At 27.8% G+C, this 20833-nt stretch overlaps 1 protein-coding gene across 1 annotated transcript; it reads right to left on the bottom strand.

Moving 5' to 3' along the window:
* Nucleotides 1–1033: 1033 nt before the first annotated feature.
* LOC123302365 (DNA translocase FtsK) lies at nucleotides 1034–14001 on the bottom strand. The gene is made up of 2 exons (XM_044885278.1): nucleotides 13828–14001; nucleotides 1034–1887 (listed from the first exon to the last, which is right to left on the bottom strand). The coding sequence occupies exons 1-2, from the start codon at nucleotides 13840–13842 to the stop codon at nucleotides 1201–1203; spliced, it is 702 nt and encodes a 233-aa protein (XP_044741213.1). The 5' UTR covers nucleotides 13843–14001; the 3' UTR covers nucleotides 1034–1200.
* Nucleotides 14002–20833: the final 6832 nt, after the last annotated feature.

Genomic DNA, 20833 nt, shown 5'->3' with positions numbered 1-20833 from the left:
AAGGTAGAAAATTGTTAACAGAAGGAAAGAAAATTGAGGAATCTTCAAAATATTTGTTAGTTATTTAATCATAACTAAAATAAAATTTTTATAAATACGTCCAAAAATATGTTTAACATACACGATGGAAAGAAAGTAAATTTTGGAACTATTTTCAAATTTTGAATCTCTAAATATAATTTGGAATTTTTACAAATTACTAGAAATTTTGCATGTATGTTTCCTTTAATTTTTTTTAACCTACAAAATTTTGAAGATTCTTCATGAAATAAAGAAATATATGTAGCTTTTTAAGTGAGTACAAAAAATTTAAGAGCATATTTTAAACCAATTTTATGAAGAAAGTTCATGGTAACATCTGTCCGCAAACATTTCCATTCTAAGATGCGAATCTAAGTTTAATTTAAGGAAAAATTATTTTTATAATTTCTGTGATATCGCTTAAGATAATCTTGTGGAATTTGGTATGCACATATAATACATCTAGGGGATATTTTTTTATTTTTACTATCATAAGAACGTTTTGTCATAAAATTGGCTCAAAACTCTATTTAATTTTTTGTACTTACTTAATAGAAAACACCCTCTAATATTAACAAATTTTCAAAGACAAAAACGAATCCTGAAGAGATCATAGAAAAATATAGTGTTCTGACGAAATATTTAGGTACATTTTAATGTTTAATATTATATTGACTAATAAAGATTGCTTGAAAAATTAACTATCGTGAGTTTGTTAGTTTGAAATAGGAAAATATTATATCATATTACTGTTGTTATTTTTCCTTCGAAAGAAATTTCATTCTCGTATTGAAGCAGATTATCCTTCATTTTGAAGAAAAACGATATATTTCTGTCATGTTAAAGGATATGAAATTTCAAGAATGAGAATTTTTTTTCGAAATTTTTTCCCAAAAATAATTTGTTATGGTTTACAATCTTAATCGTTCAGTTAAATGATTTTTCTTCTTGTCTAAAGAATATTTACAGTATAAAATACAATCTGATTTTTTTACAAATTAAATTACGTTTTATAGTTCTTTCAATATGTACAGAAAACAAAAACAAAACACATTCGACATCCAAAATTCTGACTTAGAAGAGAAAAATGAAATTTTTTTTAAAAATAGGTGTATTTTTAAGTTCGTTAATTTAATTAAAAATAAATTGAAAAATCCTATCTAAATAATACAATAAAAATTAATAATTTATCGAATATGATCCAGTATTCACATCGAAATTAGCTGCTGGGTGTCCGCGGAATAAATTTGGATCAACGTGTACTGGGGCGGGGTTGTATCTTGGAGTTGGGTTGTAATATTGTTGTGGGGCTACTGGAGCTGGTTGTGGATTGTAATATTGTGGTTGGGGTTGATATTGAGGTTGTGGTTGATATTGAGGTTGTGGACGATATTGTGGTTGTTGATAGTTAGAACGGAATGCTGGTGGAGGTTGGACGGGGTTTGAAACTGGACGTGGTGCTGGAGCTGTATTGTATTTGTCATTTTTGTAGTAAATGCTAGGATCTTCACGATATTGTCCATCATCAATTTCATTTGGTCCTAAAGGTGAAAGGTTGTTGTTGTTGTTAATGGTTGGTGGTGGAACATTAATACCAGAACCAGCTGGTTCAAAACCATTTTTCGATGCACCATATTCGATTTCGCGAACTTTGCCAGTATCATCTACATAACCATATTTACCAAAGACACGACCATCTGGATATTTACTTTCTATTTTAAATGATCCATCTGCAGCTTCGTATCCATAACTGTATGAACCATCTTCGTTGTGTCTATTGATTTGTTTTAAAATTGGGATTGGTGTGGTATGTTGTGTGTTATATTGGGCTGAACATACTACGGCTAACGAGAACGCAAGTAATACCTGAAAATTAAAAAATATAGATTAAATACATTTTCAAAAAGTTTGAACTTTTTAGTAGGTGAGACATCAGATAAGTTAAGGTTGTACCAAGGTTTTGCCAAGGCAAGTTTAGACTTGTGAAATTATTTGTATCTTTTTTTCAACTTTGATGATAAATTTTGTTATAAGTTTTCAATTATCGATATTTTGAAAATTACTCCAGGTATCGAAAAATTCTATTGTTACTTATCGTTTTATATTGTCAAGTTGTAAAATAATTCACCATCAACATTGAAAAACTATATATTTTTTAAATTGCGTCCCCACTACCATGTGCTCATACATCCTTAAATAGTCGGGCACAACGAGTTTTTTTATGTTTTCAATAATTTATTAATTTTTTAACTTTAATTTAAGGCTTTCCTTTAATTTCCACCGACTAGTTTTGAAGAAATCTATAAAAAAATATCATCAGTCTACCGTTTTCCCATAAGACCAATGTTACATATGCCTACTTTTGAAGTAATTTTTTTATTTAAATAATCGGGAAACTCCTGCTAAAATTTTCTGAATTGATTTAGATTTAATCTTACTACATGTAAAAAAACCCAAGTCTAAAAATCAAGTCTTTTATCCAAAATTATCCTAGCGCTCATTTTAACTAGATTATATCGTCTCTTATGTATCTCTATCATGATCACGAAAAATAAGCCATAAACTCATGAAATGTTAGATTTAGAACTAACCATCTAACTAGAGACGGATGAAATGACAAGAACGCTCTAGGCAAATATTTCCTCTGCACTCTTAAGTGGTCATATATTATAAATTTAAACTAGTACTTATATAATAACAAGTGTCCTAATTTAAAAACTTCTTCAAGCGCGACCTTTTGTAAACTGTGCTACTCTTTGGCACAAAATCAAAAAGTCAAACATTCATTACAGAAACTTGCATAATTTTTGGGCATTGGTGAATAGTTTGAATCTGTGTCTCAAATTTTCGAAATCCCATATTTTGTATATCAGATTTTTACATAGCCTTATCCAATTAATTTAGTTCTTACATTTATTTATAATATAAAAATGAATCGCTGAATGTGTTGCTAAATCTCTAGAGCAGCTGAACCGATTTTGCTAATTATTTTTTTATAATGTTCCTTGAAGTACTAGAATGGTTCTTACGGACATAAAAATTTAAAAAATTGCATGAAAAAATCTTAAAACAACGCTTTTCCATATTCCCATACAGAAAATTCGTAATAATAATTAAAAGCCAATTTGAACTTTAATTTACCATACCATAAAGTTTAAGTGTTAGTAGAGGGCTTCCGGGAAAGCAAAACAATACAACGACTGCTTTGTTTTTTGTTGCTGAGCAACAAAAGTAGTTCGGGAAAATTTCATGCCAATTTTTAAGGTTTGTAATAGCATTTACAGTTGTATGTTTATTAATCATAACTATTATAGCCCATATAGTTTTTCCCTTTGCAGATAAGAAATCTGAAAAGTATTAAAAAATAAAAAATATAGAATCGACTGTTAGGCGTTACGAAGTTCGCCGGGTCAGCTAGTTCATATATAAAAATAAATAACATAATATGAAAATAAATGATTTTGAATGAAGGCCATTTTCAATTGCTAAAATTTCTACTATAGTAACGAACTAGGTATATTTCACATATAGTTCAGAAAAAAAATGTAAACAAAACGCATATTGTATAACGCGACAGGAAACATAGTTATTATATAAACGGTAGGAAGTTATATGATCAACAACACATCATCTAAATATAGACAAAAGAAATTTATTTTATATGCTAAAGAATTTGTTATTGTATATAAATTAAATGAAATCGGTACAAAAATTCCACGTACGTAGTTGATGAAGCGTGTCATGCACTATTGGTTGATTACGTTGCATTGATAAAATTGTTTAAGGCGTTGGCTATTTAATTGAATTATGATCTAATTTATAAAAATTTTATTACATAACAATAATAAACATTCGCTTTTTAATTTTGAGTCATATAAAATTAAATCAATTGGAAAATATTCTTAGAAACAATATTAATGTTAAAGCTACATTAGCCATATTCCCTATTAATTTTTCTGAGATTATATTTTACCATGAAATCCTTGCTAGCATAAATGAAAATTAAGATTTTAAGGCTTTTGACAGCCCATGCAAGGATTTATCATGTGTTATTCTCAATCGCCTTTAGTAAGCTACGAGTGAAAAGAAGCAGAGAAAAGAACGGATGGATCTCAAACGACTGTGTACAGCTCAAATTATTACATTGCGAATTATTGTGGAACAATCCGAATCGATTTACAACGCCAAGTAAGTATATATAACGATTAATTATCTCTCATGGTACTGTGGTCATGCAAAGGGCAATGATCCATTATAGAAGCATCGTCTAAAATATTGACTTTACTTTGCCAGCAGCCTACGGTTGCCAAAGGGAGAAAATAACTGTAAAAGATTCAAGAGCTAAAGTCACCAAATAATTATGATAACACGATTATCGATTTTCTGAATCAATGTTAAAACTGTTCTCCTTTATGGAAGCCAAATTTTTGCTGCAACTTTTTTAATCAATGTCTATTCCTTTAAGTAAATATCAACGTATGTTATAGTTTTCAGTTTTAGTGATTGAAAAACTAATAAAACATTGAACAAGTAGTAAGGTCCCGTTAAAAGATTGTAAAAATTGTCGCATTTATTGTCTAGTTCAGGGTGATTTTGAAAAAGGTTTCCAACTAATTTTTTCAAAAAAAGGATTGGAATGTCAATAAACGGTAAAATATGAACCTTTATTTTCGAAAGAATATAAAGAATTTTCTTGATAAAAACTTTATAAAATAAAAATACCTGAAATCAGGTATTTTCATCAAATGGCAAACTTTAGGTCAAGCAAAAAATTTTTGACAAAAGATTTTAAGAAGGCATACTGGACGAGCTTTGTTTCAAAATTATCCTGTATATATAAAAAAAAATCATCAATTCTGCATATGGTAATCTATATTTTAATAAATCCAAAAAAATTCTCCCCTTAAAATCACACTGCTAAATTGATTTATTGATATAATTTTAAAAAACTATCCTAATTGTCTAGTCCCTATTTGAAATTCAAAAAAGCCGCAGGATAGCAAGAAATATATGTCTTTCAAAACTGTTTGAGGCCGATATTAATAACTACGACAATGTAGTTTTATTTATATCATTCAAGGCAAAAAAAACTGACTGCACCCTTTTATTGCTGGTTTTTCATTAGCTCTCAAATTTTATGTATGAAAACCGACAGTGTTTTTTTTTTGAGCAGTTAATTTGTATTACAATTTGTTATTATAAAAATATTATTAATATATTTTTGAAATATTCCACACCTTAATCGGCGCAATTAATCGCCCAAGGGGATGTCATATTAAAGTGTTAATAAAAAAAAATCCTTCAAATAATAATTCCTTTACAATCGTATTGTATGTTATTCTGTAAGTATTTGCAAAGCCTAAAGATATGTAATAAAATTTGTTCCATGGTTGTAAAATGTTAAGATGGCCAATTTTGTTGTTTCAAAAGGTCTTCACCTGCTTTAAAATATTTCAAGTTTATATTCCGATTTCAATGTTTAATGTAAGTTCATCGTCAATTTTTGTTTAAATTATGCATTCCAACTATTAAATATATATCTTATTCCAATAATACTTTATTTTTAAAAGTATGATTATATTTCTACTTACTATATAAAATTTGAAAGGACTTCTAGGTGTACAAATGGTCTGATCTGTATTTCTAGGATCAAATATACAACTTTCGACGAATCCATTGGCAGAATTTTGTTTGATGGATGCTCATTGTGTTCAACGATATACTGTGTATATTTTATGTACTGTAGAAGAAAAACGAATTTTCGAAGACGAGCCAATTTTTTAGTTTTGGTAGTTTACGTAACAGAAGATAAGCTTATTTTATTCGGGTCACCATGCGGTCTATGCAAGTTTTGTAATTATTTTTCCGGCTAGTAGCCGAACTTGATGAGCTTTAGTGATGTATCTATGTATTTATGTAACGGAATCTTCGAAACGTCATTTTCATCTACTTCAAAATTTTAGATTGAAATTAGGATTAACGATTTTATAATAACAATACTTCATATAATTCTGGTGGAAGCGCAGATAACAATCAATAATATTATTATATAATAACGTCTTAAAAAACTAAAAAAACAAGCTTGTACCTAGCCTGAGATAAAATGTAGAAAATAAAAAATAGTTTCAAGTTCAAAAAAAACATAAAAAAGCGAAGGGTGCTTTTTAAGATATTTCATAATGACTTTACTTAATGTCTGTCAATAATTGAAATCTAGCAGCCCACGCTTTTTTCGATAAAATGATTCTTTTTCTTAAACACTTTTTTTTTTAACTTTTAGAATTTTTTTTCTCCTTTTGATTTCAGCTTGTTACATAAGCGTGTTCTATTATTTTTTTAGACTATCTCCTTATAGTAAAAAGCAGAATATGATGCTCTTTAAATTAATAGATATCACTGTGACTTAAAATCACACAAATTTTTTTCTTTCTTGAAAGAACGCCAAATAAACAAACTGAGATAATAAACAGATAAATCGAAAGATAATGTTGTGATTACGAATCCATGAAGAAATATTGAAGTGAGAGTGAAATTAATTAAAATTTAAAAATGAAATTAAATTTTAATTATCTTAAAGTATAAAATTGAATTGACACGACCCAGTTTAAAATATAAAATAAGACACTTATCTTTAAGTAATCAAGATTAAAGTACTTACTATTTACTACTTGAAGTAACAACTATTTTGTAATAATTATTTATGTATATAAAGGGTAATTAATATTACATCTTATTCTAATTGTATTTTACTTTTTATAGTAATATAATCATGAAGGTGTTTGTTTTCATCGGAGTTCTAGGTACATAGCCTACATTTTTATTTTTTATTATAGATCGGGTTATTTTAACAGAAATAAGTGAACAACACAATTGATCTACGTTGCTTGTTTACAAATTCAAAGTTATTTTTAACCCCCTAATTAAAAAAGGGATGTTATAAGTTTGACCGCTTTGTGTGTGTGTCTGTGTGTTTGTCTGTCTGTGGAATCGTAGCGCCTAAACGGGTGAACTGATTTTATTTGAAAGAAAAATTTTTGGTTTTATTTGAAAGTTAATTTAACGGAGAGCGTTCTAAGCTATGCTCATATGCGAGCTTAGAGTTTTGTACCCGGAGAAACTTAAAACTTGACAGTGATCTTCAAAATGGATTCAGTTTGGAAAAGGCATAACATATAATTTTAAAATATAAATAATTACTATGGTTTTGAATGGTTAAATAAACCTGGCTCAATTCATTTCGAAAAGTGAAATGGTAAAATAATTATTAGGTTATTCAAAACAATAATTCAAAAGAACAAAGTCAAGTCAAATATTTCAATTTCAATTAAAATTTTCCAAAAATTTGTCCCAAAAAATGATAGCTCTGTAAATATCCTTTTCATCTCATCTGATGTCCTTGACCATCTCTTTGATATTGATTAAAGAAGAAGTGTTTATATATAAGTTTAAAGTGTTTATCTGTGCATCCGTGTGTTTCTCAGTGACATCGTAGCCCTTAAACGGTCGAACCGACTTGATTGACAAAATTTTTTAGCGAAATTTCCTAAAATCGATTTACAAAAAATAAAACGCATTTGTCGGGGGTTTTTTAAATTTTGTAAATTTCACTTTATTTTTTGATCGATTATAGGACTGAATTTCTATTATCATTATAGTTTTTCAAAATAATTTGTTTGAAACATTTTCCGCCGAATTTATTAAGTTTACAGAAAAATTTTTCAAACAAAAGTTGTGTGTTATTTTATAAAGAATAACACTGCATTATAAATTTTGATCTCACTCGTACCAGCTACGAACATGTTTATCTTCCCGAAATAATATCCATGATCGCATTAAAGCTTGTATTTGGCATTAGAAATTATCTCTAATTTGAGTATTCGAAAAGGAAGACAACAGGCTGTTCTTCCTTTTTTTCTGCTAAATCGCCTGATCTATTATATGCACTCACAATAAGTGTTAACTCTATTTATGGCAATTAAAATGACACAATAACTCATAACAATAATATATGCATATGGTATGATTATGTTTATATAATTTATATTTAATAACTATAATATTACATTTTTTTATTTTTCAATTGTATCACTTTTCATAATGTATCCATTGTTGTAGAAAAATAATTCACTTTCTACTGAAAATTTATATTTAAAAAAATTAGACCAGTGATGCAGGAAGTCTTAAAATAGATATCCTTCAACAAATTATTTAAAAAAGTTAAATAGAGCTTAATGCTTCTAATAAGGGCCTGTGGGATTCTTTGCTCAACAAACGTTCTACAAGTTGGATATGTCTCTTAATGGAGGAGAGCTTTCACGAATCTGCGCTAAAACAGCGACTCAAATACCCAGGCATTCTTCGGGTAACTCCTGCTTTTAATGGGATCGATAGAACCATGAGGAGGGGCGGATAGAACGTTAAAAAGCCGGTCAAAGGACTCGATATTTGCTATGAAGATGCGTTTCCAATGTCTACCAAATGCTCCGAGCTCTGGCATTTTTAACTGTGACAACGAACGCTTTAGCCACGCTCAATATAACCCTATGGTGAATTTCTCTCAGAATTAATTTAAATAAAATAGTAACTGAATATCACATTACTCGAAAAAAGAATTTCTTGTTTTATTGACTTTTTGACTTAACATAATAAAAAAAGTTTGAACCGCCCCTCTTGACTGGTTCCTGCGCACGGGTGTAGGCGACTGTAGGCTAATAAAATGCTATTATATTTTAATTTATAACATCCATCAAAGTTTTTATCGTTTTATACTCTATTTTAGAAAAATTTTATGGTTATAAAAAAAGTTTTATTTACAAAAAATTAAATTAAATTAATTGCCAGCCACACCCTAAATGTCATCAACTTCAAGTTATTTTTCATAGTTTTTATTATAATTTTAATATCTCACATTATGAAAAAAATAAAGCAGATCGGATTTTCTAAATGTCAACACCTACTTCAAGTTTTTGTTAAAAGCATGTTTTGTTTGAATTTTGTAATCTAAAAATATATAAAATTGGCATTGAAATTGTTTTGTATTTAACAAAAATCATAATAGAAATATTACAATCCATTAAATCTGAAAAATAGTTTTTTTCCTTAGATGGAAAGTTAAATTAATATGCAGTAACAACACAAAAGAATGGAGTTTTCATTGAATAATAAACTTCAAATACTACTGAGGGCCGGTATCGTTTGTTTGGTATTGTACAGTCGGTAAAGAAATAAAATTCTATTGTAAAATTTGATATTGTTAATTAATTAAAAAATTAATGTATTTTTCAATTATTAAACTAATAATATTTTAACTAGTTTATCAGCACGATCAGTTTTAAAATGAGGGTTAAATCATGGAATTTGATATGGGAATAAATCTCGCGGACCGACAGAAATAATATATAAGATTGGCTATAGAAATAATATATATTAAGGCTAGAGAAATAATATATAAGATTGAAGTATACTTAAACTATATTTTTGCGTTGGTACATTTTTATCTAAAATTTTGCAATAGTTAATTTTCTTCACTAAAACTTGACCACATATTAGATACTCATCTCATATAAATGTCTGTGTGGACAGTAAAGAATATAAGACTTGTGTTTATAATGGAGACTTCAATGCACGAAAGAAATCTATTAGAGGCGCTTCCACCAAATTATGATAATTGCTGTTTTGAAAACACAAATTTTTTAAATTATTAATAAAAAATACTGAAGACTATAACAAAAGACCAATAAGAAAAAAGAAAGCCAATAGAAAAGTTGGTCAAAACTGGTGTAAAAAACATGCTATGTATATTCGCCGAATATCGTATGTGTAAAATTTTAGCAAATATTCTTTTTTTTGGTATATATAGTACGTAATTGAATTTCTACATTATTTATCAGAACTCTATGGAATCCGGGCGGCACCATTTTGTTTAGTTTCGTATAACTAGAGCTTTTATGGTTATATTATTTTCAGATGGGTGATTTTTAAACTAAACTTTTAAAACATTAGAAAAAATATCTGTTTGGTTGATTATTTGAGTTTTTATAAAAAGTGAATTCTGGTGAGCTTCTCGATGAATTATGCCTGTGGATCGTGGGAAATCAGCGTATTTTTGTGAATAATTAAAATTTAAGCAAGAATATAAGCATAGTCTTTGGGCTGTACGATACACGACAAAAAAGGATGCGTTGTTCGATACAGTGGATATTGAACTGGATACTGTTTTGTCGAGAGTTGGATAGAAGATTCTCTATTTGTAATTTAAATATCTTCTGGCTAGAATAATAAAAAAGCCTATATAAAACTATTTTAAACTAATTGGTCTGTTAAAAATTTGTCATTTGTTTGCTATTTTCCGAGATTGCCAATGCATTGCTCGAGTATATGAAATTGTTTACCATTTAAATAACACTTCGTGTTCCTCATATGGTATAGCATACAACATAAAAATTTCACTGGAAAATAAACCACAAATTAATAAAAATATGGTAAAATTAATTGCATCTTCAGGAAGCTTTCCCTTTTTTATGTATATCGGAACTAGGAAAAATATAATTTCTTTATACTGTCACATATAAAGAATATTTAAATTACGCACGTGACATTAATATAAAAATTATTAGGTAAGTGCATCACTTAAAACAATTTAAAAATTAGAAAATGAAAGTTTTTATTTAAATTTAAATTATTTATGACTAACTGGTAGTCGTTACCCGTTAATAGTGAATATTTATGACATTCTAATCATCAATTATAGAATGTTATTATTATTTATATTTGTTGAAGCCTGTTGAAATAATATACAAGATAATGCAGTAGTAAATAAGTATTAGTATATTTTAAGGTTGTATAAATATAAAATGCAAAGAGACTTAATCGATCCAAATGTTACCAATTGTAAAATAAACTCTTTGTTTACCGACGAAATAAATATGCCAGGCGGACAATAGCAATAAATATTTAACTAGTAGAAAACATAGTACCTTATAAAATACAGAATGTCAGATACTGAAGAACAGTATTTCCCAAATATTCCACGTAACTTAAAGCTTAAAATATGGCTTAAAGTTCTAGAATATTCAATTCCTGCCGAGATAAATATGTTTCTTAAAAATAGATATGGTGAAAGAATTATGACTTTTTAGATAAATTACTAAATAAATTCTAAAGTAGGTCAATAACATTCACAATAACCCCCTCCCTCAATATTGTTTGCTACTCCGCAAGACAGAACTAAAATTTTCAGCCTGATATATCTTGGTATTTCTGCACAAGGATATTTGGTAATTTTAAAAGGAGCAAAATTTATCTTTAAAGGCGGAGTAATTTATGACCGACTATTCATTTCCTCATGTTCTCTAGAGATTTAAGTTCTTGAAGCATTAATAAAATATGTCGGTAATCTATAGACAATTAATAATAGGTAGATAATAACAATTTACCTTCGAGAGAAAGTTTATCGGAATCTATATTTATTCTAGATAGTTGGTTCTTCTTTGTAATAAAATATTGTAAAATATGTCTTCTTCGTTGTGCTTTCAAAATGCTGGAGCCCTAGCTACTTTTAAAAGGTGCTATTTTGATATATAGTCGATTTATATTTTCATAGATAAAAAAAATTTTTTTTACTGAAAAATGTAACGATTCAAAATACCTTCACATAATAAAAAAAGTTAAAGTTAAGTTAAATTATTAAAAATTTAGTTAGATTTTCATTGCATAACTAGTTAAAAATTCGTCAATAATATTGATTAATTAATATCGAATCAATTGAGTTATTGTATCTAAGATTTTTATTTCAAAATTTTGTATAATTCCAAATGAAAGTTTCCTTGCAGCTTTTAATAAAAAGTAATCATCATATGTGAATAATAATTAATAACAATCTCAAATAGTTTTTTAAAATCAGAAACCGGACATCAGACATTCCATAAAATTATTATAATTAATAATTTGTTTATTTTTATTTTTTAGAAACTGATTGCATAATAATTGGTTAAAAACTTGTTTATGTTTTATTTAATAAATAACTGGTGCATGCTTGGTTTTAGTCATGAATATTTATAAGATATACCTACATAAATATTTTAATAATTTTATTTCTTCACTAATACAGAGGAAGTGAATTTTTTGTTGAATAACACTTTTCAAGTTTATATTTTTTTTTAACGGAAATGATTGTTTAAAGACAGGATAGATTCAAATTTAATTCAACAATGATTTTTGATCAAACCCACGGAGTTTGATTGTTTGTTAAAACTAGTGGTCACAGAATTTGAGTTATAATAAGTTAATTTCAAGATTATAGTCTTTGCTGTGGCAATATTCTTATGACGTATTGTTGTAAAAGGAATAAATATATTGCTTCCCACAGTATTTCAAAGTCGTAAAAATTGGTAGGTATATATCTTCTTGTGTCATTTATCGTACAATACTGAGTATAGAAATCAATTGATCACTCTAAGTCTCTTTGGGAATATTTCTGCACATTCAATTTCTCTTACAAATGAAAAATGTTCAAAAATTTCTATGCAATTCACTTAGTAATAAGAAAAATAACTCCTTTTAATTTTTTAACTTCTTAACAAGCATTAAAGTAGTATTAAAGAAGCCTTAAGTATAGATAAACATTTTCGTAGATATGAACCTTCCTTCCTTTCCCGTGACAATTTTTTGTTTCTTCAGGTTGTTGTCTTCCTAAAATATTGTAAAATATGTTTTAAATTATATGAACGGTAAGACTATATAAGCTTGTAGTGAAATAATGTATAATTTTATCTATACTGTACTCTTCAACTGTTTTAATACACATAATATTTCCCAACTACTCTAACTGTAGTTATTTCTGTTCAACAATAAAATTGTTTAACTTATTAGCGTTAAAATATCTCAAGATTGAAATGGTCAATAATTTTATTTTTTCTTTTTTTAACTCAGAACATGTACATTTTGAAAATTTCTGGCTGTTGTTTTTCTAGAATTAAAAAACTTCTCTCCCGTGTTTACCATGTCAATTATCCGAACTTTAATTAAGTTTATCTCGAGATAGAAACAGTCAATCGATTTCAAATGATAACTATATTATAATATCCTTAATAAATAAATAAAAATGCCCATAGGAAGACAACAACCTTAAATATTTCTTTTCAGTGTATTTTTAATCTTTCGAACCAGATTTAAATTACTTTATAATTTTAGCATATCTCATTCTGATGTTACGAAATTTAACTTTAAACCACGAAACTTTTACGATTTTAAAAATGTTGGATATGGAATATCAAATAAATAGGTTGAATTTAAAGTTTCGTTGCTTTTTCTTTGTTGGCCGATAAAAGTAATTTACTTGTGTACTATAAAATTTGCCCATCAAACCTGTTGTCGTATTGGAGATTATTATACTTCTTCGAACTGTTTTCGACTTAAAAAGCTAATGGCTTTGATTAAACACTACCTATTAAATATGAATATAATTTCAAGTATCCTTAAAATAATTGGTAATAATAATACTAAATAAATCCATATTAAATTCAAATAAATAAAAAATATTCAAATAAATTCAAATAAATTTAATGCGAGCAAATGAACAAAATTCGACTCTCAAAGTGTTTCTTAAAAAATTTAAATTTAGACTTAATCGAAAACTTGAAATAAACCAGTTATTATTTAAAAACTACGCACAAAGTATTCTATAGTAACAAAAGACATTCTAGAAGAAGTTCTTCTAACAAGCACTGAACGACCTTGGAATCGCTTTAAAATTTCTAGAACAAACTTTTAATAGCTATTTAAAATATTTCCAAATATGATCCTTACCTTAAAATAATTCATTGCTGTCTGTGTATTCAAAATAGTTTCTCGTTTTCTTTTGAAAATCCTTGATACCGTATAATAACTTTTTTTTAAAATGATATGAAAACACTTAATTATTGCGTTAATTAACAAAGTATTTACTGTATATTATTTCATAGACAAGAAGAAGTAAACATGAATATGTCCAGTGTGATGTATTTTATATAGATCATTAAGGTGGGGTTATTTTTCTTCGCCCCATATGTCCTCGAACAAGGCTGTGCCCCCTATTTTATTTATTGTGTGTATTACCCACTACGATACATATATTATTATTCATATGCATATATTTATTTATTGTAGGTAGTTATTCTTAATATTAGAATAGCATTGCCGTACGACATATCAAGCTAACTAGAACTGTACAATGTATTATACTATACTCGTTATAGTTGGTTTAGAAATATCAACAAATTAATGAAGCCTACAATTTCGACGATTACACATAGAATCGTATTAAAATTTTATACTAGAGAATATCGAAGAAGACCTTTTCTGGTCTTCTACCAACTAAGTTGAATTCAACATATTAGCATTAAAATCAGATATGAAAAATATCTCAACAAACTCAATTATTTGAAATATTTTTAATATTTTGTAAACTTACGCAAATCCATCTTTGCTTCTTAGTAAATATTCTTAAAAGACTAGCGTTTATTGTTTTGGACAATAGGTACCCTGAACAATTGTATCATTTTTTAAATCAATCTCAGACATGGTACAAGTGAGCCGGGATCGAGTTCCTAGGGCCGGAATATTTTTTAGATATTTTTAGTTGAATTTGTTAACGTACGTCTGTGTATACCTCCCCTTGTTATTAAATCATTAATTCCTATAATGAGTATTGATATTAAAATTGTTCAAACAAACAATTACTGAAAGTCAAAATTGGTTAGTTATTGGTTCAGAGACAAATAAAGGGCTATATTGGGGCCAACCAAACAGATAAAACTCCCATGAATAATCTTTTGGGGCTTAAGATGTTGACGTGCTTACCAACCATGATATAAGAAGGGTTGTGTACTATACTTTATAATAACGCATCCTACTTTATTTTCGATAAATTTACCTTAAACATTTGCATAAAAATAAATAGATTACCAAATATAAAAAAATTATGTCCTATTTACTCTCTATTCCTACCTCTTTAGCTTTCACTCAGAGAGTTTTTTCGATAATGATTATTCGATAATTTGAAGTGGTGAGAAAAGAGGAACAGATCATCGAACAGAATAGTAAGCAGGTGCGAAAAGCACTCAAAATACGTTTGTAGCGAATTTTTTCCTTCCAAATACTTTAAATTTTCTTATAAAAACAATATTACATTTTTTTGTCAAAAAAAGTTGGCAACCTTAGATATAATCCCGTTGACTTTTTACCTAGAATATTAAAACAACTTGCAAAAATAAATTTCGACTGCACTCATGTGCCGACTCTTCCCAAATTAGCAGCGGGTAACACACACTATGAGAGTAAAAGGGTAATAACGGCTACCTAATTCATACTAGCGATTACTACATTGTTAGTCGAAATACGTATCTATATAATACAAAAATTAATATAGAAATTTGGGTAAAAACTCTAAATTTAATACGAAATATCCTAGAGTTCTCATTTATTATCTTTGATAATATATAATTATATACACAAAAATACATTACATGAAATTCATTGGTTTTTCAAACCAACTATACATTAATAAGTTCACTGAAAACGAGAGTAATTGACATAAAATTTTACGTAAAATTTAAATAATTTTCAATTTTTAACATGAATGATGTGTAGTTTTGCATAAGGGTGCTAAATATATATCTAAGGTTACTCTGTGTCACAAAAACCATATATTTTTGTATGTATACTCCATGTAAATCCGTGTTTTTTTTTTGACACAGAGATATCCTCCTATAAAAGTCCAAATTAAAGTTTTCATTGTTCGGAGTTGAAGTCAAATTTTTTTAATTTGAAAACTGGTTTTTTATTTTAGATGGTAGACTTTTGCTATGCTATTGTTATTTTTTCTTCAACTTTTAATAGTATTTTTGATATAAACGGGCTTTGTATCTCTTATTCAAAACGGCATCAGAATATATCACAAAAATTTAAAAGGTGGTTCGTTTTAATGATGAGCATTACGCGTATCAATGACACTTTACTATAATAAATGTAAAAACCTTTGCCTAGGGCGTGAACCAATATCGAATTATATTATTATTAGTAAATGTCAGCAAGATTTGATATCATATTCATATTGAGATGCTTTATGATCAGAGGAAAGAGAACCTAGTTGAAACATTTTAGCCAAAAAAAATTGATTCCAGTAAATTAATTAAAATCATAAGGTATATAAGAAGAACTCATTTTTAAGCTTCCATGAAATATTTTATGAAGACCACCCAACAAAATTTATCATCACAAAGTTATTTTCCAAGTTTAATCTATCACATTCTTGTTAAGTGTTTGTTAAAAGCCTAAGGCTCGATTAATGTTTGACAAGGTTAAAGAACAATTACTAATTATTAGTTTCATTTATATAATATGGTTCCATGAAATATTAATATTTTTAGTTATTATAACTGGGTAATTAAGAAATATTTTTTGAGAGCATAAATTTAACAAGTAAGATAAATGCTAATTGGTTACAATTGGGAATTGACTATTTTCTTAACAAGAAGAGTCTAAATATTCGATAGTAGATAAAAAAAAAACCATTTAAAACACAATAGGTATACCAATTTTGTTGAAATATATTACCTTTAGGGCCCACAGTAAAATTGATATTATTTTATAAAATTTTTAGTGTGGCTCCTGATCATTTTAATTTGAATAAAAAATTATCCAATTTTGAAACTCAATAACGAGTGATGATCAAAATATCACTTATATTCATCAACTCATCCCATTCAAAGTTAGCATTCTGACGTTGCAAGTGTTTAAAAATTGCCTATTAAGAAATTTTTCGACTTCAATCGAAAGTTCTATCTCATTTATCAAAAAATAAATATGCAAAACGTTGCATCAAATAATTTTTGTAAAGCTCTAGATATCATTTTCATAATAATTAAATTCAAAGTATCTAATTTGAACAAAAATGTTAAATATAAAAAATTAATAATTTATAAAAATTAAAAACCCAACTGCGTTAAATAAAATCTGAAAAAAAAGAAACAAGTCCAGTATACTTTACATAGCGACTTTAACAGTCGGGGCCCATTATTGAGATGATTTGAGTCAGTCTACACATTAATGGACCCGACAGTTTAAGTCGCTATTTAAGCTTCTGAAATTGTTTCTTTCTTTTAGGTTTTATTTAACGCAATTGAGTTTTTGATTATATTAATTATTTATTTTCTTTCTGTATTTTTAGTGACTCGGCACAAAAAATCCTTCTTATCTATAAATATATAGGAGACTTTCTATTCGTTGTGTGCGTAGTCATGGTAGGGATAATAAAATCGATGCCAGCGCTTTAAGTGAAAAATTGGAGATAAAGTGGGCTGTTATGACTAATTTGCAATTATTTACATGTTAATGATATAGAAACTGTCAAATTAAAATGATTGAAAAACACTAATTAATTAAACTTAATGCATTAAAAATTGTGAAAATAAGAAATCAAATTGTACAAATATTATTTTTCAAATGTTAATTATCGTAATTATTTATTTAAATTTGTGAAACAAGAATATTAAATTTTAAATGTAAGTTTTCAATGCAATCCACACAATTATATATGCATCCATTAATTCTATAATTAAAGTAGTGTATCGTTGTCATGGAAACGAAATTCACGCTCGGAGCGAATAGATATAGATAGATAGATAGATAGATAGTCACTCATCACGATATCTCTGGAACTATAAGACCTAGAGACTGGAAATTTGGGAGGAATATTCCTTTTGCCAAGTAGAGGTCAGCTAAGAACGGATTTTACGAAATTTCACCCACAACGGGGGTTGCGGGGGTGTTCATGAATAAAAAATTCATATTTTTCAATTATGACTTTTAATAGTTCAAAACGTGGTCAGAATGTTTTAAATTACATTTAGAAATTTTTTTAACCTTCGGAGGGTAGAAAGGTGTAGCGAGAAAGTGGGAAGGAAATATCGAATATTTACAAATATACCTAAGTGGGGTATCAAGTAAAAGAGCATGACGTGTACATTACAAAACTGTTATCCAACGCAAGGAAATGTGGAGGGAGGGGTGCAAGTGGGGATGTTGCCCAGCAAAGCGGGCGGGTAACAGCTAGTTATATAAACATTTTTTGAACTAATTTATTATTCCTACTTTAAACATAGGTATAACTTAAATATATTTTTGTTATCATCTTTTAATTTTCTTTATTTTGATAACCTTCTAGATAGGTTTGGTTATTTCTTTTAATTAATGTAATAAGTACTATTTCGCGACAAAAATCTGCCATTTTGGTTTTGTTTTTCAAAAAAATATGTTGATATACCTTAACGATACATTAACTGTCGAAATCCATCGAGCCGTTTGGAAGGCACAAGGTAATAAAGAAATTTACAAACAAACATACATATATACAACATACAAGATACGCGCGAAAAACATTACCACTTTTTGACTGCCGGGTAAAAAGACATTTCGTGCTTTGCAAATTTACAATACATCAAAAGTTTTTGTATATAATAAACATAATTTTGTTTAAAATAAATAAAAATTATAAAATACTTTTTTGTTAATAAAAAAGTCATTCTCAAATAAATCAAAAATCGATCAAAATTGAATACAAGTATGATGTAATGTAGATTTGTTCATTTCCGTCAACAAACACAAATAAATACTTGATCGATATAGGTTATAGTATTATTATTATTATTACTATTATTATTGTAAATCAATCAAAAGAATTCCACTAAGAATTTATTATAATTAAAACAGTTCTTTATAACATAATTCAATTACATAAATTTCAATATACAAGTCTAGATTACCCATAACTACATTATTATGTATATATAACAGTTCTTCGCATATTCTATTTCAATTAATATGCACATGACAATATGGAGAAAAAAAAACTTAATTGTTTCTTTCCTTTTAACATTTTGTAATTAATACGCTCATTTAAACTGGCTCTACTACGTTTTATTTATGTAAGTTTAACCATTTTTGCCAGTTCCAGCGTCGAGTAAACACTAAGAAATATTTGATTTGAACAATATGATGAAAAACAGTACCATTTTGATGATTTTTTTTGATTGACATTAAAAAGGTCTTTGTATCATTTAAAAAATGTATAAAAAGTTATCTGGAAACTAATATCTTATAAAGCGATGTTACAAAAGACATCTCTGTAGTTTATGTATAAAGAAGGATATTTGGAAATTTAACTAAATTTTTGATGAAAAAAGGAATTAAAGTTTGTATAAATATTCCCAAGTCTACAGTCCTAAATTTAACTGTCGAAATGGTAACCATTCTCTTGGCAAAATAATAAAATGCATGAAATTATTAAAAAAAAGGGTCGAAATGTGCGGAAAAGAGAAGTATCGACTTTACTTTTAAAGTGTAAAATGGCCGTGCGAAGTGGATGGATATCAGCTAGAATACTATACACAGAATATGTATATAATATATATATATATATATATATATATATATATATATATATATATATATATATATATATATATATATATATATATATATATACATATAGTTTAATTGATATTGGTTTATTGCTAATTATATAATTCCATATTTTCCTGTGCCAACATAATAATATACAATAACTAGCTGTGAACTACCCGCTTTGCTGGGCAACATCCCCACTTGCACCCCTCCCTCCACATTTCCTTGCGTGGGATAACAGTTTTGTAATGTACACGTCATGCTCTTTTATTTGATACCCCACTTAGGTATATTTGTAAATATTCGATAATTCCTTCCCACTTTCTCGCTAAACCTTTCTACCCTCCGAAGGTTAAAAGTAGATAAAAACAATAGATCTTTGAAGCTGGTTGTATATCGTGTCAATATTTGAGCTTAATCGATGCACAACTTTTTTAGTTTTTGAAGCATATCCCTTTCAACCCCTTACTCTACTATAATATGGATGTATTATACATAAAAACCTTCCTCTTGAATCACTCTATCTATTAAAAAAACCGCATCAAAATCCGTTGCGTAGTTTCAAAGATTTAAGCGTACAAAGGGACATAGGGACATCGGGACAGAAAAAGCGACATTGTTTTATAATATGTAGTGATATACGTTATTACAGCAAGATTAGTATATCATCCAAGGTCACTCAAGATATCTGAGCTTCTTTATCAAACGCCAGTAAAATTTATAGGTAAAGTTTTTGTAAATTATTTGCTATTTTTTGTTATAAACAAAAATTTTGTGTCGCTTGTTTGCTTAAGACTCAAGTTAGCTAGACACTCCAATAGCTCGAAAACTATTTATCGTAGTTTAAAAACAGGTAAAAAAACTTTATGGTAGGCGAGCCCTGTAAGGCTAGAAAACCGTAAGAGCTTGTCACTTCCCAAAGCTTCCACTATCAAAAAAATCAAAATGGAAACTAGGATGCTCAGAGAAAGACTAAAGTAAAATGCGGAATTTGTATGTTTCTTCTAACAGAATCGTCAAAAAAATTGCGAAAGTTGAGAAATAAGAAATACTTCCCAGCCCCTTCACCGAAGTCTTCATAAACCACCGAAAATTTTTATAAAACTCGAAGTATGTTTAACATACAAGAAAAGACCATACTTCACTTGCATTTTGCTTGGGGTTTTTGAAAATATTTGTAGTTTTCTATGGGGAACAGAATATGGAATGTAAGCTCACGTGAAGCGAGAGTCAAAGTTGAGCAAGAAAAAGAATAATTCGTGAATTATAATTCTTAATGTAACATTAAAGGATTTGTGTCAAATGTAAGGAATTATAAAGCTAATTAATTAGTCAAAAATAAAATGTTCTTATATATATTTACCAGAGGAAT

This window comes from Chrysoperla carnea, chromosome 1, assembly GCF_905475395.1.
Source record: "Chrysoperla carnea chromosome 1, inChrCarn1.1, whole genome shotgun sequence".
NCBI classification, from domain to species: domain Eukaryota; kingdom Metazoa; phylum Arthropoda; class Insecta; order Neuroptera; family Chrysopidae; genus Chrysoperla; species Chrysoperla carnea.
This window is presented reverse-complemented; position numbering and strand designations above follow the sequence as displayed.